The sequence below is a fragment of the Clinocottus analis genome, unplaced genomic scaffold, assembly GCF_023055335.1.
Source record: "Clinocottus analis isolate CAN_PGR_092001 unplaced genomic scaffold, fCliAna1.0.p SCAF_7, whole genome shotgun sequence".
NCBI lineage: Eukaryota > Metazoa > Chordata > Actinopteri > Perciformes > Cottidae > Clinocottus > Clinocottus analis.
In genome coordinates, this window is record NW_027176229.1 from 3,706,379 (window position 1) to 3,730,121 (window position 23,743).

At 41.6% G+C, this 23,743-nt stretch overlaps 2 protein-coding genes across 2 annotated transcripts; one reads left to right on the forward strand and one right to left on the reverse strand.

Annotated features, from left to right (window-relative positions):
* Positions 1 to 2,884: 2,884 nt before the first annotated feature.
* Positions 2,885 to 14,825, reverse strand: pias2 (protein inhibitor of activated STAT, 2). Its single transcript, XM_068566498.1, is given in 16 exon segments — positions 2,885 to 4,870; positions 5,361 to 5,398; positions 5,487 to 5,623; positions 6,042 to 6,228; positions 6,823 to 6,956; positions 7,600 to 7,760; positions 8,002 to 8,075; positions 9,429 to 9,534; positions 9,641 to 9,775; positions 9,868 to 9,958; positions 11,367 to 11,417; positions 11,503 to 11,590; positions 12,442 to 12,571; positions 12,574 to 12,628; positions 13,366 to 13,368; positions 14,785 to 14,825. Coding segments are annotated over 16 exon segments (1,650 nt in total). The 3' UTR covers positions 2,885 to 4,651.
* Positions 14,826 to 18,160: 3,335 nt separating this feature from the next.
* LOC137778920 (ubiquitin-conjugating enzyme E2 L3) lies at positions 18,161 to 23,103 on the forward strand. The gene is made up of 4 exons (XM_068566288.1): positions 18,161 to 18,288; positions 19,726 to 19,821; positions 19,911 to 20,097; positions 21,589 to 23,103. The coding sequence occupies exons 1-4, from the start codon at positions 18,190 to 18,192 to the stop codon at positions 21,741 to 21,743; spliced, it is 537 nt and encodes a 178-aa protein (XP_068422389.1). The 5' UTR covers positions 18,161 to 18,189; the 3' UTR covers positions 21,744 to 23,103.
* Positions 23,104 to 23,743: the final 640 nt, after the last annotated feature.

The following is a 23,743-nucleotide window of genomic DNA, read 5'->3' on the forward strand; positions in this document are numbered from 1 at the left end:
AAAACAGCAGGCTTCTTTTTTTTTTTCATGAAAACTTTTCATAGAATTGTGAGACAGCGATCTTGTTAACTTTTTGTTCATTTCTTTCTTCTTCTCTCAAGTGAATGCATTACGATTTCATGAGCTGAAGAAGAAGATGTGGTTGAAAGCTCCAGAAGATGGAAACAGGGGCGGAGCCAGATGATGTAAACATCCGGTACGTCCCCCTACAATTCCCCCGGTAGGTTGGGATTCGGCATGAACAGCATTCTTAGTCTAAAACCTTTTTTTTTTTGTTCAATTACACTGGAGCAGATGTTTAGCTGACATGTGATCAGATTGTAAAAACACAGAGTGAATATTAAGTCAATAAAAGAACATTTTCTCATCCAATGTAGACGTCTAACAAAATAGGGGTTTGACTTAAGGGGATCATGAGTTGTGAGCTCCACTGCAGATCACTTTCACTCGTGTGGCCTCCGTTACAGACTGAGGTTGTGCTGCTCTCCTGTGGAAGCAGAAAGTAAAGGTAGCTTCCTCTGAAGCAGCTGTGGTCTCATTGAAGCTCAGACTGACATCTGAATGTGACAGTTTCATATAAAACGTCACGAGACGACAGCAGAATTTAGATTTCTTCTAAATTCAGAATAAGTTAGCATTAGATATGCCTCATTTGGATATTTAAGTATAACATTTCAGACTTGCAACACTTGTCTTTATGTGAGTAATTAACTGAAGTTTCATGGTAATATCTATTGGCTAATATTTTCACCCTATACACGTTTTCAAAATGTGTAATTTTACAAAATTATGTGCAATTTTACAAAACAGCTCAGATTCATGCATTATTCATGTTTCCTGTTTTATAGACATTTTATTACTAAAAACATGTAGGAAATTGATTATTTCATGGCTGTTGACAGTATTTTGATACAAAGTGATATCCATAATCCCCTCTGTAAAAACCATTGACGTCACAAAATAAAGGGAACACATTACAGAGCTAAAGCAATGCTCTTCAAGGATGAACGATGGGTCCGATTGGCTAGTTACACGTGTAATTACTCATGTGATCCCATAGAAGCTGTTCACAACAAAACTCCACTGAAAGTAGGAACGAGGCTCAATTAATCTTCCGTTTCACTTTTAGTGAGGACTGTTTCAACTCGTGGGATTAAAACACTTTTCTTTAGGCTCTTTCCAAGAGCAACAGATTCTAACTGAATAAAAAAACCTTTTAATAATTATAAAAAAACACCCACACAGTACCACAATTCAAAATGTTGCAAGTTTACAGATACAGGAAAACAAAAGACAATTTTGTATGAAAGCGTCCTGTAATAAACATTGTGTAGTTCCGAGTGTGTTAACACGGTGTCAAAGAGAAACGTCCACAACGTATGAAGAGTACAAAACGATTCAGATCACAAACATCCGCCTGCAGGTGAATGGAAGCGGCGACAATAATAATCAGTCTTTTCCCAAAACGATACCTGAATGCAAAAAAATCCACTGATGGGTTTTTCTTTCTGAATATTTTTTTTAACTTCTGTTTTACTTATGAAGAGTTTGTTAAACAAAAATGACAAACACATATTTCCTCCACCTTCCACCAGTTCTTCATTTACATGCAAATAGTTTGGGCTGTATTTGTGTCTTTCGCCTCAATAAAGTAGAACATTTTGGAGCAACAGCTTTGTTGACAGTTTTCATAACAGTTCCTAATCAACACATCAACACTGATTCTGGTAAAAACCACAACAACCAGGTATTGCACGTTTTAAACTCTGTGGCGACTGAAACCTCAGAGACGGATATCTGAAAAACGTGTTCACAGAAACTCAAAACCATCCGCTCAGTGGAGACTCCTCGAGCGAGGTGTCTTTCCTATGGAACTGGCCGTTATCGATCCAATTTAATTGATACAACCTGATAGATCACAACTTTTCCCCACCACTGCCTTGAAGGGACTCCCCACGTCACCTTGAATCCTTGAACACTTTGTTTTTCTCTCGTGCCTCCACGCTGAACAAAGACTCAAAAAAATAAAAGTGGAAGTGAATGGAGGCTTCAGTTTCAAAACATCCGTTGACAAACTCACGCAGCATAAACACATTCTGACTCTAAACGTTGTAAACAAATGTTTTGACAGTTTTGTTGTGAAAAATTGAAATCCATTGACTTCAATTTATCCAGATTATTCCCTGTTTCTTTGATTCTCAGTTCACCGTGGAGGCATTGTGAAAATGTTTTCTTGAAGAATTCAAAGTGATAACGAATATACAAATGAACATTTTGTGGGTGAAGAATTCCTCCAACATGTACACTTTACACTGCCGACACACACGAGCATGATGTTTGAATTAAACCGATACAATGGCCTAAAAAAAAGATACATCTGCCTGACCTTCACGTCTCCATCTGTACTCCAGTCACAGACACTGACCTCTCGGTCTTCTTAATTCGCTCGGCCCATCAAGCCCAGGCGAGTGGAGTTTAGGTCCCTGAGATTGAGCTCCTGGTGGCCGGGAGACCATGTGACCAGCAAGCGATCCGAACAACGTGGGGGTGATGCAGTAGCTGCCCTGTTTGTCGTCCTTTAATTTACGGCTTGACGTCAACTGTGAGAAAGCGTATTGAATGTTCCCGTCATGTCCATCCGTCCCAAACCAACACATCGCATCAAAAACACACAACACAATCCAAGTTTAGAAGAATTAAAGTGGACTTTTTAAAAAAAAAAAACATTATCTAAAGATCAGACTTTTGGCAGCAGGAACCTTTTCAGATGTTTTACACCAACTTAAGCGGCAAACACTCTTTAAATTCACATTTATAAACAATCCTGAACCGTCTTATGCTAGTCAAAGCTGATGGACACATTTGTGGGAAAGAGAAAGAAAAAAGGAGGTACAGTTCATCGTTTTAGGAAATGCACTTGTTGACTTTCTTTCCGAGCGAGAAATGAGATGAGATAATCATAGAGCCGTTTCGTCCCCTTTGCTTCCAGCAATGCTAAGCTAGCAAAACCACGTGCTGACTTGCGGTGTGTACGTACACTATTTCCATCTGAACATGTCGAGCTCCGAAAGAAAGCAAATAAGTGAAATTGCTGAAAATTTGATCCGAAACTAAAACCGCATTTGCGACTCGTAGGAGCCAATAAAGTGGCCATACATGAAGGAGGGGGAGTTGACCTGGGAGGCAGAGTGCTGCAGAGTTTCTCACCGACATTTACAACTGAATTTATCCCAACGTTAGTTAAATTATTATTGCTCTGACTAAATTACAAAGGAAGATTTTACGTTGGTGCGACGTGAAAGCTGCCCCGTGACAAACCTCGTCGAAGTGATGACTGACGAGGTTCGGACCAATGGGAACATTTGAGTTACTGACCTGCCCTCCGTGTGCAGACAATAGTGTGTCTGTCAGTCCACAAGTCTCTTTCAGCGAGGGGCTTTCTACTCCTAACCGGTCTTTCACTGAGAGCGGCGAGTCCGAGCTCTCCCTCTGTCCGACAAGAACGAGGCCAACCAGGCAAGAACAGGCCAACGTCAGATTCACAAGGATGTGCAAGTAAACAAATTGGTATAAATGAGGCGTTCAATGTCCGAAATATTTCCAACACTGGAGCAGGAAAAGTATAACAGTCATTAAACCAAGAAGGAAGGGTTATTCAAATATTTCTACACCTCTATATATATTGCCAAGAGACCGGTCAGGTTCAGGTCATAATGTTGATGTACGATGAAATACAAAGAAACTACTGGATGAAGTTCCCCAGGGAAGATTTCTGAAATTACTACTTAAACAAATCCCTGTAACGTAAAACGGATCGACTAAACCAGGGTTAGAATACCAAAGAATATCAGACTAAACCAGGGATAAAATACCATAGAATAATGGATTAAACCAGGGTCTAAATACCAAAGAATATCAGACTAAACCGGAGTTAAAATACCAGTGGCGACTGGCAGAGGATCGGTGGTTCGAGCCCCGGCTCCGCTAGTCCATGCCAATGTGTCCTTGAGCAAGACACTTAACCCCTTTATTGCTCCCCGTTGCCGTGTCTACGGTGTAGAGTCGCTTTGGATAAAAGAGTCAGCTAAATGTAATGTAAAAGAAAGCGGACTAAACCAGGGTTAAAATACTCAAGAAATAGACTAAACTTAGTCTAAAATACCAGGAAATATTTAGTTACGCCAAGGCTAAAAACCAGGGATTTAGGACTAAACCAAAGCTAAAATACTTGGTATTATTGGACCAAACCAATGTTTAAACAGCAGTGAATTTTGGACGAAACCAAGTCCAAAACACGAGGGAAGTATTTGACTAAACCAAGGCTAAAACACTGGGGAATCTTGTTCTAAACCAATGTGAAACCACAAGGGAATATTGAACCAAAGACAGATTATTGGTTTGATCTAATGTGGTTAAAGTACTGTACGTACGTTTGACAGCACACAAGAGTATTTAACCAATATTGAAGTTGACAGAACTTCAAAAGAAACATACCTGGATACAGTTTTTAACATCGAGAAAATGTTCAGGTCATTAAAGTGCTCATATATACCAATTTGAGTGCTTTTAGGTAATAAACTAAATAAAAACACGTAGTCCGCACTATAAAAAGGCCACAGAAAACAGGCCTAGAGGTCCAGTGAGACGCGGCTCAGTCTAGTGAGATGATATCTGACATGCCGCTGTCCGTCCCTCCTCCGGCGCCCCCTCCCCCTGTGATGACCCGGGTCTCGTGGATGGAGCCGGCGGCGTGGCCGCTGGTGTCGTAGTGGCCGCTGGAGGAGGAGACCAGGGCCGAGCTGGTGCTGGCAGCAGCCGCACTTTGCATGCTGCTCGTCAGGTTGTCCAGGAACATCTGTGGCCGGTAATGCTGCGGGGAAACACAAGGTGATGGGGATCAGAACGCGTTAGTGTGCACAAACTGCTGGACAATTAGTCTAAAAGGTTGAATCGTCTCTGACCCCCATGCGTCAGGCTTAAGCGAGAACTCAGTGTATCTCGATTGGGTTCCCCCCTACAAGCAAAATGGGCGCACATAACTCCTTTTTGCCACTTGCTGTACAAACATTATTTTCTTTCTTTTAATAGTTTCTTCTTTTTTTATAGATTATTCTATAAGTCAGTGCCTTTCTGAGCGAATCCCTTAATCTTTGAAGAAGGAGAAAGTCTGTATTTCACTATTAAATTTCCATTCCCTAAGAAACTATTCAAACAAATATGGTGAGCCTACATTAAGTAGCCCCCCCCCCCCCCCCCCCCCTCCCCTCCATCCCTCCCTCACCCGCTGCTGGGATTCGTGGTTCAAACCGATACGATGACATGCAGTGCAGCTTGACGCTCGTAAACTGTAACAAACATACCTGAGGATCTGCTTGAATTAAGGAAAACAAATCCAGACCTAAAAAGGCAGAAAATAAAAAACAGATCATTAAACAGTGCCGCATAGCTATAGCGCTTACAGTTAACCACTCGTCCTGCTGACTCACTCTGCATGTCTGTTGGGATGCTGGCCAGAGTGGACGGGTGGAAGGGGACTGCATAGTCGGCGAGCGTGGAGGTCAGATACGACGGGTCCAGGGCCTGGACGCTCGGCATGCGAACGGTGGGCTGGTAGGTCAGCACTCTGAGAGAAGAACAGGGAACGGTTACTAGAACGGAGGCTCGCGGCAAACATTCAACACTGAGGGGGTGACTGCTAACCCTGTGCCAAAAAAACAAAAAGAAAACCGGCAAACGGGTGGAATGCACCCTTGATTGTCTTCACACGCATTTAAAAGTCGCCCAATTTATTTGCAAATTCACAAATTTGTAACTTAGCATCCCAAACCTGCTTTATGGTCTGTTTGACTCTCAATGGACCGTCATTTACGAAATGAGTATCTCCCAGAACATATGTTCTCACGTATTTCACTGAATTTCAACGGTAATATGAAACCCAGACTCGAGCATTATGCATGTTGTAGACCGCTGTGGCCGACACAAGGAGATGAAATCACAACTCCACAAAGTCTTGTTGTTTTTAGGAACTTGGTTGTGCTCACCCCTTCGTGTGCATCTCCTCATTCTTGCAAATGTAAACGCAGCGTTTCTTCAGCGGAGGGTCCGAGTCCTCTTCGTCAGAGGAGGATGAGGAGCTTTCCTGGGTCAGATCGATTACGTCGGCCTTCTTGGCGGTGCTGGGCTCAGTGGAATGGGACACCGCTGACGACTGGCGTAAAGGAGCCGAGGCTGCAAGACAAAAAGGAGCACTTCACCCGGTGCGCCAGTTTGGCTCAGTCATGTTGTTGTTGTTGTTGTTGTTGTTGTGTTTTGTGGACAGAAGAAAACATGACGGGCTTTAATGAACACAAACAATACTTGTTTGTATCGCGGTTTGTTTTGAAGCTGAGACGGCATATATCACAGTATATTCATTTGTCCGAAAATATCAATTTAAATTTAGATTCTGAACAGAAAAAGAGCAGTAATATGGTCTAATTTCAATCATCATCATCATCATCATGATAGTAGTTTCAAAGATGGTTGATAGAAGCTGCTTAGATTTAGTGTCACAAAGTTGAACAGGTCATAATTCCTTCTCCAATGTAGATTTTATAATGTTGTGAAAACATCTTCTTCAAATAACTATTAGTTAGAGTTTGACTAATAGTAGACCTTGAATGCACCGTTCAAGTCAACGCAACCTCTGTTAGCTGTTTTCTGCTGTGATCTTCGTCCAGGGCAGATTTTATACCGCAGTACTCTCTACACCTTCTACACCTTCCACCGCTGGTTGGTGGGAACAATTCAAAAGTTGCCCGCGCAACCAAATGGTGTACTTACTCTCAATTTTTGGAATCGACTGAGAGGAGACTTTGACGGCCTCTTTCTTTGGTCTCATGGGACACCAGGTTCCGTCCTCCTGGAACTTGATTTCATCCACATCGGAGCAGTCGTTCAGGATCTCCAAGAACAAACTGAAGAGAGAGAAAGACGCTTCACATCAATGAATATGATCACCGGAGGCTCCTCGGCTTCTGATCAACAAACCTGTTTTCAGTTTCCCAAAGCTCTCAAAGACGTCAAGTTCTCCTGTGAATATGAATATGCTTGAAGAATCTCCAAGTTGATTACGCTGAAGTTATACATTTCAAACCCTATATTACCTGCTCAAAGTATTTTTGTCTTCATTTGTCTATTTATCATGAGAAACTATCGTGTGTGTTTTACGAAATGTTAGGATAAAGAATGGGGATTTGTCAGAATTTCAATGAGAATATGCTACTAGGCCAAAGGCCTTTATTAGTGATGATTACAATATTACAAAAATATGTATTTAATACGTTTTGTATCAAAATGATTCATTTAATTATGTTGCACACTATAGCACGTATTAAATATGTCTATTCGCACAACGTGATTGGCTTACGCCTGCATTCACAGTGTGAAAACAGTTTGGGAAAATTATACTGACGTGCAAATTAATCGCAGGAGAAAAATCCCCAGGCGTGTAAAAGCCTAAACTGTGCACCCTTTCATATTCTGAAGGAACAACTGCGCCAGAGAGAGCACCGATAGGTCTTTCGTTAGGCGCGACATGATTGAATCGGCTGAACTGACCCATCGATGATGAGACTCTCGTATGCGGCCTTCTTGTCGCACACGGGGCAGATCCAGGTGGGTTTCTTCTCGTTCATCTGCAGGTAGAGGGCGGCGTCGAAACACTGCAGGTGAGAGCAGGTCACCGCTCGACACGGCACCGTCAGCCGCATCTTACCCAGCTGTAGGGGGAGGGGGGAGAAACAAAAAACATAGCGAGGTTAGTCAAAGCCGGAGTCATCACGGAAACGGTTGGTTTTATTGATAAAGTCCCACTAGACACAAAGTCGTACAGAAAGGGTGAATTTGTGAATTGTGTTTGTAATGGACACTATTATCAATAGCTTCATTTACATAAACACAATTTTACATAATGATTGGATCACATTGACGTTCCACACAGATTCATTCCACTTCATTTACCGGGCACATGAGTGAGACTCGAAGGCTTGTCGTAGCCACCTCGCTGTCTGGATCTGCCGTCAGCTTCTCTTTAACTGGAACACAGCAGGTCGAGAGGGACGGGGGGGGGGGGGGGGAAAGAGGACAAAGGAGAAGGAAAGATTGTTTAGAAACAATACAGCAAAACTAAATCCAAAAATAAAAACTCCCAGTTCTGTGAACCAAGAGGCCCACACCTTTTGTAATCGGACGGACCGGATTTACAATTCAGCCGTGTCCATGTGTCTGTCCATCAGACACTTCAATGCCACCTGCCTGATCAGATTCAGTTCCTGGTCAAACAAACGGTCGTAACGCTGATTAACACATTTAAATTCCAATAAATTCTTCAAAAAATAAAATTTGCACGTTTATTTTTGTGCTTGCTCTTCCTACCCGTAGTATTAGCAGACTCATTTTATTCAAGGATAGTCGCTAAAAGAGCTCAGCTAGCTCGGGAATAAACACATTTTCCGATAACTTCTTCCTACATTTTTAGTCCCCAATTATTTTGTAATTTAGACTTGGTCTTATTTTGGAGCAGCAAAAATCGAGAAAAGTTGGGTGTTCATCTGCAACCACGGGTTACGTCTTCATTCAAACCCGGTTGGGCTGTTGGGTCCAGCTGGTATCAGGTTAGCTTTTCTTTTCAGGGACATTTTGGGGGGTTTGGAGAGTGCAGTTCTACAGTCAGTCTAGCAGTTTATGTGCTCTAGGGTGGAAAGCAGTGTGGCCTGATTTCTCAAATGGCAGCTGGATTTCCCCTGGAGATTTTTTGTTTTTTGTCATATATCACTGTAAACGGGATTCCAAGTCATCTTTTTAGATGAGAGTATGAACCTGTAAAAGATCTCAGACAAAGAGCGTGTTGCTGAGCCATCAAACGATTTTCTGTCCGACTAAAACAAACTCAATTGTTTGGGTTGAAAAAACTGAATTTTGTGTTTCATAGTAAACACAGATACTTGTGTACCTTGTGTACTTGTGACTAGACCTAAATTAAGCAAGAAATACATGAGGTATTCAAATGCGTCTTGCATCCAGAGTGTATTTAGATACGTTTTATCCTGATTACATTTACACCCGGTATTAAAAGGAGCGCTGTAGGATTCGGTGCCATCTTGTGGCGGAGTTGTAGATTGCGTCCGACTAAATGACCCTGTGCTCACCCTTCCCTTTCCAAGTGTGTCGGAAGAACTACGTTCTCCATAAGGTAATGCAAGAACGCAAAAGGCTCTTTTACGAGGCCACTGTTTAGTTTGTCCGTTGCGGGCCAACGTAGATACAAAACGTGGCAGGCAGCGTGAAGAGGACACAGGTGGGGGTCAGGTGAATGTTTTGGATTTGTAAAGACCGCAAGATTCTAATGAGCAACACTGAAGTGTCATAGTGGTCTACTGTGTAGTTACTTAGTGCTCTGGAGTGGTCAGGGTTTCTGATGCCCTTCATCCTCAGCCTCTGCAGGAGCAGCGGAGACGTCAGCTGCCTCACCAGGTACACAGACATGGAATAGGTCTGAAAAAACAACAACAATGATGATCACGTGGGTGTTACTGTCCTGAAGCAGGATGTGCCAAACTTGAGCACAGGGAAAGAAAAGAGAAAAGGTTGATGTTCTCACTTTGCCAATTTCAGGTGCCCATGTCACTGAAATCTGATTGGGAACCGCAGAGGAGAGTCGGACAAGGGAGGTAATGTTTAGAGGTCTTCCTGGTCTCTTCTGTTCCACGCCGTGCTTCGGCGGTGGTGCGTAACCCTACGGAAACAAAATGCTTCATTGGCATCTTCGTTGTTGAATCAAGGATTGGCTTCTTATTGGGACTGTTCTGGAGTAAAACTAGCACTTACTGGCAAAGGAAAAAGTTTCCCATTAACCTTTATACAAAGACTGTTTGGGTAGTTATCCTCTTGAGGGCAACTTGTCTCTGACAAGCAAAACCTGACGACACAAAAAAAATATATATATATTTAAAGAACACGACTATAGAAAATAATAAGCAGACTCTTCACTAATATAAAAAGGATTATGTGTACATTTTTGTGGCAAAAGCTTGAATGAAAGTCACCAAAACAGCTATAATGGATATTGTAGTGCTATTTTCAGAACCAGCATCAAGTTATTTAATATAATCAAGTTTGATTCGAACCATTTTGCTTACTTAATACTCAGAAATGATGTGAGTTTATTAAAGTTACTGCAAGGGACTTTCATTTTGTGTCGACTCTGGCGACCCCTATGGCCAAAGGCGGTAGCGTTTCTGAGTGCCAGAGTCCCTTTGGAAAAACTCCGGTTTGACTTTAAAAATAGCTCTTAACTGTATAAAGTCAAGCTTTAAAAATAACTGTAAATAAAAACTAAGACTGGGCAAGTTAATGCGTCAATATCGCGCTAACTTTTCAATCAATTAACGGCGTTAATTATTTGATCATGCGTTAGGTGGATTTTTTTTATTTAAATTGTTTTTGGGGGAGAGGGGGCTTTTACTTTGAAGGCGATAATTTACATCCACCCTCACGCTTCCGTAGCATTACTGGACTATTTGCCGACTTGAGCCCGACACAAAAGCAGGTATTATTCTGTAGTTTCTGTCCTCAACGAGCACCGCGCGAGAGAGTCGCCTCACAAAGCTTCACAAGCGTCACCGGTTCGCGCTGCAAGCTCAGCGGACCCGGATTGAACATTAATCGCACAAAGCCGCCACTGATAGCTGTCAGCTGTCCTTCACATCTCCACCTCATTCAACCAGACATCAGTGAACTTGTTCAAGCCAACACAGACTGGACTTTTCTCACTGAGGAAGAAAAACTGAACTGAACTAAAAACATGAAAAGCACTTATTGCTTTTGTATAATGTAAATAAGTTGCTGGTCTTTAACATCTTTAAGGTAAGTAGCAGACTGAACATAGACAAAAGAAGAAGTGGTTTGTCCCTCACAACTGAACAGTACCTGTTCAGAAAAAAAAGGAAAACATATTTATAAACTATATATGTATCTATGTTAACTTGCTGTTGCTCCAAAAGTGCTTTACTTACTTTAAAATAAAAGCTGCAATGCACAAGTTTTTACTTTATTTTTGAATTTGGCGCATAATGCGATTAATCGCAGAAAAATCATGCGATTAATCAGTTAATTTTTTTCAACTTTGCCCAGCCCTAATAAATACCCAATCATCACTCTGATGGTCTCATTTACTCATGTAGGTATGAAAAGGAATCCGGTTTGAATTTCATAAGTTAAAAGTTCCTTTAGCCACTCAAATTGTATTTTGTTTTCTTTTAGATTATAAGTTACTAAAAGTTTCCAGATCTAATATTTACAGAACAGAAAACCCTGATGATTCTCACCTCATTTGAATCTGAACCATATAGTCCCTTCTACCGCCTGGTAGAAAGTCCCTGTAAACAAAAGGTTGAACATGCTAAACATGTTTATAATTTACATCACAGACTTGGGCGTGTTATTTCCTTGAAACCGTCCTACCTGGATATGCACACTTCACGAACTTGCTGTGGCGTCAAGGCAAAGATGAAATATTTTTCTTGGTGGTACCTCTGTGCAGGACTCGCTCCTGAAAACACAAATGCTGAGTGTGAGTGCTGCTGGAAACACGCATTGTACAATGTACACATGACTATGTTCACTTTTTCATTATTGACCTATCATACTATATATGAACATGATCACATTTTTAAAATTATGGACTTATGTGATTATATGGACATGGATGGTTTTTGCTGCTTTCAATATTGCCCGTTGGTCTTTTCAAGCGTGTTTGTTTGAAAAAGAATGTCACCAAGATTTTAGCCAACATGATGCCAGAATTAACAACAAGGTTTTTTCATTATATGAGTGGCATAAAATATTCTTTTAATAATAATATTGATATTGCAATTATTCCTGGGACAAGTGGATATTGTCCAACAAATGCAGTTATTGCCACAGATATGGGATGGATGGTAGGACTGAAAAGCATTCACGTCAATGATGGTGTTTGACTACAGAGTTGGTCATGTAAAGAGTAAATAATGTTTAACAATTTATCTCCCTATCCAATACATTTTGTGTATAATTTCATTGAACGACAGACTGATCTGAGGCGTCCATATTTGAAGTTTCCCCGTTGCAATTGCAACTTGGAAGTTAATGTGAAAGCTATTTAGAGGTCGGAAACTCATGTGGGACATGGAATAATCTATGAGCCAGTTCTTGGCTGGTTGTCGTAACACAATTTTACACATTTGAGGGCTTCTGGTTTTTATACCCAGGAAAGCCTTAAAAAAGCATGATATCTTGTTGCCTTAGATATTGTAGTGTGAGTTTTTAAATGTAACTATACCCAGCCCAAGTCATGAGGGACAAACTTAGAGTTACACAACTCAGATCAGTGTTATTCTTCACACGAAAAAAACAAACACTTACCTAAACTTGAAGGCTTGATCAGAACGTCCAGCACGTCATAGAAAGGCAGCGGCTTCATCTGCACATCAGGGTGGACAGGGGGGATGAGAGGTGCTGGCTCCTGGAGATTCATGCTGGTTTCGGTGTCGTGCTAAACGCGACTGTTTCACCAGTCAACGGACTGAAGTCTGCGTTACAGGACCGACTCCTGCAACCAGAGAAATAAGAGTTAACCACAGTTACCCCTCTCACGCTAGAGAGCGACGGTGACTTGATAGTCGCCAAATCAGGGGGCAGGGTGTCTTCTATCATTTTGGAGTTGACACCTTTGCACTGTCCAAAAAAGCCCAGCAACACTTGAACACTCTGTCATTCCACAACTTGATACAAATGCGTGTAACAACGCAAAAAATGGATACACCGCTACATGAAGCACCTACTGAGCACCACTGCCAACCAGAAACCACAGCATAACACACATCGAATCAGATGGAGATTTGATAACAAGCCTGGAGCCTAATGTTATATTCAATCACGATTTTGTCTCCCAGCGATTAAGAAAACATTATTGAATGTTTGATGTTTATTGAATCATGTTAGCGTAAACAATTATTTGAAGCCAGGTGTAGCCTCTGGAAGAACTCAGTTCTGAACAGATTGACATACTTTTCCTTCCATGGAAAGTCTCTTCCACCCACAACTTCACTATTACCTTCAACAACTTAGTGTTGGTCCCGACCCCAACGGCCAAGAACCTCGGTGTGACTCACGACAGTCAACTCTCCCTGACTGCCAACATTACCGTAACGACATGTTCCTGTAGGTACATGCTGGACAACATTAGGAGAATACGTCCTCTTCTCACTCAGAAGGCGGCACAGGTTCTCGTCCAGGCTCTGATCCTCTCGCACATTGACTACTATAACTCCCTCCTGGCAGGTCTACCTGCTAACACCATTCAACCTTTACAGCTCATCCAGAATGCAGCAGCTCGACTGGTCTTTAACCTCCCGAAATTCACCCACACTACTTCCATTACCCTTCACTAGTTACCGCCAGCATCAGCTTCAAAACATTGGTGCTTGTGTGCCGTACCGTGCTACAAACAGATTGGGTCTGATCTACATCCAGGACACGGTAAAAACGTACACCCCATCTTGTTCACTCTGCTCAGCTTCTGCCAATCGGCTTGTAGCTTCATCACTGTGAGCTAAACACTCAAAGTCACGAATGTTTGCTGCTCCCGGCTCCTCAAATGGTGGAATGAGCTCCCCGTTGGCATCAGGACAGCAGAAATTGTCTACATCTACCGTTGCAAACTAAAAACAAATCTATTTCGACTACATGTTGAATAAGGAATGTAGCCCAGTAGTAGCAGTTCAGGAGCACTTACTGATACCACTGTGTAGTTGGACTTCATTGAAGAAATTGTACTTTCCTGATTTTGAACATTTTGTACATGAAAAGTTTGATGGTTGAATGCACTTATTGTAAGTCGCTTTGGATAAAAGCGTCAGCTAAATGAAATATGAGAGATAACAAGAGATGACATGAATAAACAATTCCTGTTTTTGTCAATGGAGTCTTGTGTATTTGGCGAGAGAGCTATAACAGCAGTTTCTGGGTAAACACAAAGACACACTCGTTAATAACAATGTCCATCTCAGTAGAGTCTAGTCTATGTTGTCAGACACTTGTAATAACAATCAGAGCCGATCAGTGACAAGAGACAGTACTTTTCTTTGAAATCGCCTTTTCTTTTTCCAAAAAATCTATTGTTTCACTGCACAGTCGCGAAATCCATTAAACTCACGTGAGACTAACGTCACAAAAACAACGTGTTGACGTGGAGGAGACAATACAAAATATAAACAGTAAGCTAAGTGAGTATTTGAAGCGATGAAACAAATCAGTTTTCATAAAAACTGTAGCGACGTGAAGTTATGTTGTTGAAAGCATTGGGGGCCATCCTTTGGCCAACTGGGTTTACCGTCGTGTTATTAGCTGCAGGGCATCAATGTCATTCAGACAACGGTTAGTATTACTTGCGGGGTATTCAGCAACTTTAAACCGCCACGTGCACAATCAGCGTGTGAGACGTCAAAGACTGTTAAACTCGTTGTGTTTATTAGTACAGTTCAGTAATGGTGTCAGCTCGAGCTAACAAGGGACCTGTTAGCAGCTGTTAGCATTGCGGCTAACCCTGATCTCTCTCTGCGCTGAGCGCGCGGGTTCCTGTCTCGCAACAGCTCGCCGACCGACAGCGACAAAACGTCGACAGGTCAAGTCGTCCCGGCTTCAAGTTACGTGTTGCGAATGTCGACAGAAGTAAGATACGGTCGGTGTTTTTCTTTTTTTGCCTACCCGAAACTCCTCACTCGCCGCCATCTTGTTGTTCCGGTCATCCCGCCCAGCGTGACTACTTCCGGGTGATGCCACAGCTGGGAAGTGGAGGCCCACTCGGGCCAGAAATAAACGACAACAAAAAATGTACACGACGCTAAGGCACAAAATGTGGCAAAATTGTGAGCAAATCACTTTCTTGTGTCTTTTTCTATGTAAACCAGGAACCGGTGTCAATTTACGCTCTTTACATGCATACGTATTTTCAAAATAAACTTCCGTCTCACGACAGTTGGATTAATGCAACATAGCTACTTAATGGACTGTATTAGTGAAAACGGTTAGGTTAAAGTCGGAAGTGGTTTTGCTTAAGCATGGCTTGGTTACTTGACAGATAAATCAACGTTATCTCGGGTACATAAGTGCTCCACAATGAACGTGTGATCACGTTCATTTTGTGTTTTTTTTAGAAATGTATTTCATATCAAATAACAGTGTGCTCTTATTTTAAAAACAATTTGGTTCGTAATCAGTTATTCTGTGAGGTTCGAGCATTTCAGCACTTGGTATTTGTTGTGCAAAACTACAGTATCTATCTATCAATAATAAATGCATTTCAATTCTATATGCACTCAAATGTGTGCTCACTGTCACATCTGAGTTTGATATGATTTCACTTTATCTTGCACATCAAAACAGACATTAGAACTAAGCAGGTGTTTCATCAATTGCTACAGCTTGCCTCACACTGGTACACTGGTATACATCAGCCGGATGCAATGCACCAGAAGCCATCACATTACATCTGTATATGGCATGGGTGTTGTGGGGTTATGAAAAAGCATGGCCTTTTAAAGACTTCTGGCTGGGAAAAAAGAAAGCAGATTTTAAATAGCATGAGGTTTGGGGCAAAAAAAACGTCTTGGAAATGTTCACATGGCTTGGATTCTCTTCAGTATACTTTCAATAATTATATATTGTTTTATTGTGCGCCATGTATTGTGCAGGTCTTTTGCTTAAAGGTTCAGTTCGCTTGAATCAAAGATCACCACAGCCAACCCTGTTGAGGCATGTAGCAGGGGTTGTGGAAAGGCCTCGCCCTTATAAGATGACCATTTATGATGAACAACATTACATTACAGTTCATTTAGCTGACACTTTTATCCAAAGCGACTTACAATAAGTGCATTGAACCATGAGTACAAACTCAGAACCACAAATCAGAATCAGAATCAGAACCATTTATTGCCAAGTGAGTTTGCACAAACAAGGAATTTGTCCTGGCGGAAGGTGCACACCATTTAACAACAATAACAATGAACATTTGACTATAGAAAAAATAATACCAAATGAAAGTACAAAAATGTAGATAAAACAAGTAAGTAAATAAGTACAGATGCAACAAGTAAGTAAAAAAACAAACAAAAAACAACAACAACAATAATAATAATAATAATAATAATAATAATAATAATAATAATAATAATAATAATAATAATAATAAGTAAAGTAAACTAAAGTGCACGGAATTAAGTTATTGATTGTGTGAAAATAGAATACTCGATTATCAATCAAGAAAACAATTTCTTTAAGAAGGCAAAACTACAAAGTGCTATAAGTAGGTGCTACTAAAGTGCAGTTTTGGGTAATTAATTGAAGCATCATCTTCAACCTGTATCTGGTCAACTTAACACAGACTCGAACAGTCCCAGCAGGGGGCGCTGTCCACTCAGGACACTCGGCCTGTGGGTACACCACAATAACAAATACATAAAGGGAGCAGGAATTCTTAACAATTCAAAGAATCCCTTAAGGACACATCGATGGATTGAATCCCTCTTGATCAAGAAATGAGCCGGAACGACAAAAATTTTCAAATTTTGTGCTCCACACACTGAAATACAAATCACATGAGGGTGGAAAAATAAAACATGAAGGTAAAATATAAATGTGCCAAGTGACTAGTACATTTTGAATATTAAAATGCATAGTAAAATGCTACCTCAGAATCCATTGTACATTTTCATGACACAAAGTAACTCAATAACATAAACACAATAAATATATGAATGTATTTATATATATTTGATTTCTTTATTTCAATAGTACTTTTCATACACACATTCTCCACTCAATAACATAAGTATAGAATTTAAATATCTGTGGATCATGAATTGAGGGAGTGTGAGGACCGTTATCAGTTTGCTAAATGATAAAAAAAAAAAAAGATTTGTAAAAAAGTTGTGGGCAGAAAACAACTTTATCATTCATTGCCTGTGTCCAATGTGTGAGTAACGAACATGTGTGAGTGTTTGCATTGCATCCCAAAATTAGAGGAGCTGTCAGCACCCAGCTGCCATCTGAATACTTTTTCTCACTCAGGCAGCACCATGAAACAGAAAGTGAAGAATGACACTCTTGACCTTTAGCGCTCTGATTTCCTGTTGGGTGTGGTGACTACGAGAAGCCTTCTTTTATGGTCGTGTTTTTTTTCTAAGAATGTCTTTGTAGGTTTCCCGGAAAGAATTATGAAATTTTGCACTAACGAGGTGAAATAAAGAGTCAGGTTTTAGGTATTTAATTGAGTTTGGTTAGTTGAGTTAATGTCTGTTGATCTCCCAAAGGACTTTTATTTTTTTCGCCTTTTCATTTTTTGATAGTTACGCACACACACGTACACACGTGACCAACTGTATAAACTATATAATTTTGACTGTAGGTGTGTGTTCATGTGTGTGTGTGTGTGTGTGTGTGTGTGTGTGTGTGTGTGTGTGTGTGTGTGTCAGTGATTGCCTGACCTTATGAGACAGAGAGCAAAGCGCTCTTGTGCTTGTTTTACATTTTCGTCATGTTTGCATGCTGTCGTGTATACCTTCTGTCTTAATTTGTAATTAACCACAGATGTAAATTAACATTTGCAAAAGGAAGTACTGCGAAAAAAGGTATGGTCCTACACCCTTCTCCACAACTCAAACAAACAACTCAATACAGCAGTAAAAGAGATTAAGTAAATTATGTTTTTAATAAAGCAAATTAACCCTGTAATATTTAATCAAACAATACAAAAAATAATCGAATAAGTAGACAGACTGAATTCACATTATTGCACGAGATGCGCTGTCACATCTCTTCAAACAATCGCAAAAGTGTCCAAACAGGCGTTTTTTTGTATCCTGACATATACTTATTAAAATTAAACGTTATACAGTGACATATTTACAGCTTCTAGTCTGACTGACGGCAATTCTAAAGGTTCCCAGTTGAGTATATGCATGAATTAACCGTGTATCTTTACTCAGAAAAATGATACTAATATATCATCCATCCAGGGTTTCTTGTGTACAAAAACAAATCCACATACACTGCAGCGCGAGCGGACTACATACTCAAGTTTTACGTCACACATAGTATGAATAGTATCTTCGTATGCGATTTCGAACACAGCCCAGACACATATTCGCCGCGCTGTGTATTCTGGGAACACACAGTAGTTTCAAGATGGCGGCGAGCAGGAGGCTGACCAAGGTAAATCTCCCGATCTCGTTAATTTCGTAAAATTTGTAACATGTGAAAGCGCAGCAGGTGCCAGAGGAATGCGTTCGTCCCTCGGCTAAACTCATACGAGAGCCACGTCGCTTGAAAATACGCGCTTTGTCCGTCCGCGGCCGTAAACCTAATAGAAACGGGAGGTCACTATTGGCCAACGAGCTAACGTTAGTCGGCCAAATATTCCCGTTGAGCAGCGAAGCACCGGCAAGTAAGGGCCAAAGAGTCGCGAGGCAGCCTTTTTTCCGGGAGACGACCGCGGAACACGGTTGTCGTTCGCTAGCCGACTGCAGTTTTCGTGCAGCTTCGTGCTCGCTGACCGAATATGCGATATTTAGCTGTGGCCGACATGAAGTGAATTTGAGTGAATTTCCACGGCGTAAGGCGCTTGCTAATCGGCTAACATGCTAGCCATAGCTGCGTTTCAAGCTAGTTAGCTAACGTTAGCCGGCAAGCGGCGGCTCAACTCGCCGCTCACCGGGTTTTGGAAGTTCGTCACCGGCGGACGGGTGAGGGCGAACTAAGCGTGAAGTCATGGGTTGGCGTCCCCCCACTACTGTAACCTGCGGGGGGGGGGGACTGTCACGTCGGGACAGGACGTGCCGTTTTCCGGACAACAAGTCGGCGAGACTTTTACAAGGGCTACGCACGCGCACACACGCACAACAATAAACAAGATTTAGCTAACGTCGGCTGGCACAACGGAAGAAGGAAGTTTGTTTTAAAATAATACGCCGGAGTAAAGCGTTGTTCCCGTTTCACCGATCAAACATTAGGGCTTTTGTTTAGGCCGTAACATTGCTGAGCTACTAGCAGCTAAATGGATCGATCACAAAGACGAGAATCCGACGGGATGTGTCACACGGCACGGCAGATGTCAGTATAATTTCTCCCCCCCTTTGACAGATTCCACCCAGCACCGCTGTCTTCTTGAGATAAGGAGGATGAATACACATTATTCCTGAGTCACATGCTTCTCAACACGCGTACAATCATCCTATATCAATGCAAGTCAGGCAATACAGGCATACATTTTCCCAAGTATGTTCTGATTTATACACACACACACACACACACACACACACACACACACACACACTATAAAAGTCTCATCTACTCTGCAAATCCATTTAAATTCTTAATGGAAAACTCCAAGGTAGTGAGGGGAGCAACCTTTAATAAAAAATAAAAAAATATATTTTGGCTTATTTAGATGGCATGTTTTAAGGTAAAAAATGTAGCCTTTTTTATTGCTTATTTTCTCCCAAGCATAGACCGCCCATTTTCTTAAGGTTTTAAAAGGGCCGAGTGGACAGATACCATTGCAGTAAAAAAGCGGTTCTCTACATGCTGCGCCCAAATGAACATGAACGTTTTTCCACTCCTGTAATGTGCATCGTTTGCTTTCTCTCTCAGGAACTTGATGAGATTCGCAGGTCTGGAATGAAAAACTTCAGAAACATTCAAGTCGATGAATCAAACCTGTTGTCATGGCAAGGGCTCATCGTTCCTGTAAGTAACCGCTCCTCGCCCTGCCGTCTCTGCCGTCAGACTGACCCGCTGTCTGCTTCACTTGACCGCTGTTTTTTCCCTGCTTCCAGGACAATGCTCCTTATGACAAAGGCGCGTTCAGAATCGAAATCATTTTCCCCACCGAGTACCCCTTCAAGCCTCCGAAGATCACATTCAAGACAAAGATCTATCACCCCAACATCGACGAGAAGGGCCAGGTGTGCTTGCCTGTGATCAGTGCAGAGAACTGGAAGCCTGCCACCAAAACTGACCAAGGTGGGTGTGCTAAGGTGGTGATGGATGCGGTGGGGTCTTGAGTTTAAATTGTTTGATAAAAGTGCTTCTACAAGTTTCAGAAACAAAACGACAACATTTTCAACACCATTTTACGGTCAACTGAACAGAATCGCAAGCACGATGATATTTCATGTTTCATTGTGTTTATGTTAGCTTGCATACAGTTTGCCTACATCCATTTTAAATCTGGTTATTATTATTTATTGTAGACCGTTGCAAATTGTGGAAATTAGGAGCCATTTAAGGTAGCTCGGCTCTATTTAGGTGGCGTAGTGGACACGTGTCCTTATTCTCAGCTGATATTTGTGAGCTGTTTGCCTCAGATTTCCGTCAGCAGCCCGAGGTCAATATGATGTCCATATTGTCTGGAAGCTCAAGCTTCGTCTCGGAGCGTGTACGGGGACGTTAATGCTCAGTGCGCCGCTTGTTGCAGCGTTCTCAGAAAACTTTACTCTCATTGGGAAATACAAATGATTTAAATCCAGTATGGTCCACTGGGTAGTAGCGCGCCGCATTTCTGACCAAAACATTCTTGGAAGGGATGGACAACTTCCTTGTGGCCCTGCAAGAGAATGGGAATAGGAGTGTGTTGCTGCCTCTACCACCTTACACCCACAATTGTTGAGCAAGTATTCATAATCCATAATGCACATTACAACAGTGATGGTAAATTTAACTTAATAAATAACGAATACAAAAATCAACGTATTACACAGTTGGGTGAAAAGTTTTATTTTTCCATTTACATTCATACCAACAAAGCAAACATCTGCAGGTTTAATAGGTTTGTGGCAACTAGTTATGAACAATAACCTTTGTCATCGTTCCCGGTGTGGTAAGCATGAAAGCGCTTGTAATTTCTCACCATAGTAACATTGGGCTAATGTTCTGCTGCAACACACTGGACACTCGTTGCTTCTTCTTAGCTAGTTTTTTGCTAGTTAACGCTGTAACAAGCTAGCCACCTACAGTATTTAGGCGGCTAGCTACCGTTTCATTCTGGGTTACTTTAGTAAGAGGGAGGGGCGTTTACAACTAAAAGTCAAATGAATCAAAATTCCCTTTCTAATGTCTATCGATTTCATTTCCTGATTTTACGCAAATTTTGATCAAATAGACAGCGTACTCGGCACTACCTGATCGCACCTGCTGCATCAGGTTAATACTCCGTCATATTTACTCCCTGACATTTCCTTGTTGAATGGGTTGCTACACTGCAAAGAGACGGGCACTAAAATGGAGCGTTTCAGACAGAAAGTGTTTTCTTGAACATTAATACTTGCAATCGCGTTCCAGTAGAAACCCAAAGCACAAGTATGAACTGAAGGTGAGCGTGCAGCGTCCCCTTCAATGACCTTTACCGGTACATACCGCCGCAGTCTAGTCGCTGGAACGTGTTGTTCACGTCTAACTTTATGTCCCTGGCCGTGTGTGTGTGTGTCTGTGTGTCTCCGTCTGTCTGTCTTGCAGTAATTCAGTCCCTCATCGCGCTGGTGAACGACCCCCAGCCGGAGCATCCCCTCAGGGCAGACCTAGCAGAAGAATACTCAAAGGACCGTAAAAAATTCTTGAAGAACGCTGAAGAGTTTACAAAGAAATACGGCGAAAAGCGGCCAATGGACTGATCACCGGACGAGCGTGTAGCCCTCTCTCTGTTTCTTTCCTCTCTCCCCCCATCCCACCACCCCTCTCTCTCCTCCTTTCTCACCTGCCCGACCAAATACGATCTTCATCGCCCCCCTCCACCTGATCCTCCTCTCCCCACCACCATCACACGGTCCTCCCTGCAGTCCCGGATGCCTCCCAGCTGAAGCCGGGGGCCTCCCTCCCCATCCAGGACTCTCTGTGGATCAGACAGCTTCCTCCCCCTTCCTCTTGACTACCGCTCCATCACCTCCTCCTCTTCCCCATCCTCGGCCATAAATCTCCAGACCATTTCTAACTTTCTACTCTTTTCTTAATGTGAAAACAATGGAAAAAGAAATGCTAAGGGGACGCGACGCTCGGACGAAGAGTTAGATGGAGATACTAAGTACCGTGTCATTTTCTTTTTTCTTCTCCTATATAAACAAGTTTTGTGTTGAATAGATCTCACTTAGACATTTCTTTTTGGAAGTATTTTTCGCAAAGCAAGAAATCGGTTGATACATTTTTTTTTTTCTTCTGCCCCCCATCGTCGATAATCTTTTAAGCTTGAAAAAAAATAAATAGAGAAGAGCAGCTGTAGGTAGCACTCGGAGGTGTGCGCCAACTGAAAAGTTTGCCTCACTCGCCTCCGCCGCTTTTAGACGTGCACTGTGCTCACACCCCTCCCCTTCCCCTAGGTTGTAACACACCGAGCAGAAACAAAACAGGCCGTACATGAATTGAATTGTTCTTGCTGAAGACGCGATGGAAGATTAAGTGTTTAGGGGGAAAAATAACCCCAAATGGTTTCCAAACACTCCAGACATGTTATCATGAGCAGGCCCTATTTTTTTCTTCTTTTGTAATAATTAAGCTTTCTCCACTTTGATTGGCACTTTGACACAAATATAATTGGTAACGTGGGAAGAACCCCTCCGCTTAATTTGACTCTCCCTGCGCATGTCGCCCACTACCGCCCACGACCCCGGCGTAACCAGCCATCACATTAGACACAGAGACCTCCGCCGCGCTGAGACATATTCCAGCGGCTGCCCAGCTGAAAGGGACCCAACTCGTCGGGAGGAGAAAGGAGAAGCTGGAGAAGGCTGCACTCGGCTGGAATGAAGCTCAGCTCCTGGTGGCAGTCCTAAAAAAAAAAGAGAAGAAAACAAGCACCTTGAAGGCAGCTGGGAGAGGGCTGGCTGTCCAGGGGGATGTGTCAGGACACGGAAAAAGGGACTGCAGTGGCCAAAAAAAAGAAAAAAAAACACCCAAAAAAACTCCACCATGTAACAGCTGTTTGATCTGGTCCCAATATTGTTTCATAATAAAGATGGCTAACCATTTGGCCTCACTGTCTGCCTGGTCGTCTAGTGGATGTTGCTCATGTTGCTCACTTTTTTTTGTGGGCTTAACTCTCCTAACCGCATTGATGGGATTCAATTTATCAATTTGTTAGATATTCAATCTTAATCTGGTAGTTTGACATGCATTTCAAATATTTGAAAATAGTCAACTCGCAGCTTTAAGCTGCAGCGAAAGACTCACTACTTTGTCAAATGCAGCTGAAAGGCCAGTTAGGGGAGTTTGAGTAAATATCTTTTAGTAGAAGATTCCATGGTAAAGTTTGAAAAAATCTCCCCTTTTTATGTTGGAAAATATTATGTTAATAACAGTTAAAGTTAATTCTGGGCAAGTCAACAAAAAAAATGACATACAAGTGTATGTACAGGTGCATCTCAATGAAAAAATATTATCAAAAAGTTAATTTATTTCAGTAATTCAATCAAGTGAAACTTGATTTTTATATTTATATATATAAATATATATATATATATAAATATATATATATATATATATATAAATATATATATATATATTTATAAATATAAATATATATATATATATATATTTATATAAATATATATATAATAAATAAAGGAACACTTTGAAAACATGTCAATGTGAAAGGGTTTGTCAGGTGATCATGAGGGTCGTT

Bases quoted from the DNA above. Each gene is read 5' to 3' on its own strand.
- LOC137778920 (XM_068566288.1), top strand. From the start codon at position 18,190: ATGCGATTTCGAACACAGCCCAGACACATATTCGCCGCGCTGTGTATT. The intron at 18,289-19,725 runs GTAAATCTCCCG...TTTCTCTCTCAG, and splicing joins CGAGCAGGAGGCTGACCAAG to GAACTTGATGAGATTCGCAG. The intron at 20,098-21,588 runs GTGGGTGTGCTA...TCTGTCTTGCAG, and splicing joins TGCCACCAAAACTGACCAAG to TAATTCAGTCCCTCATCGCG.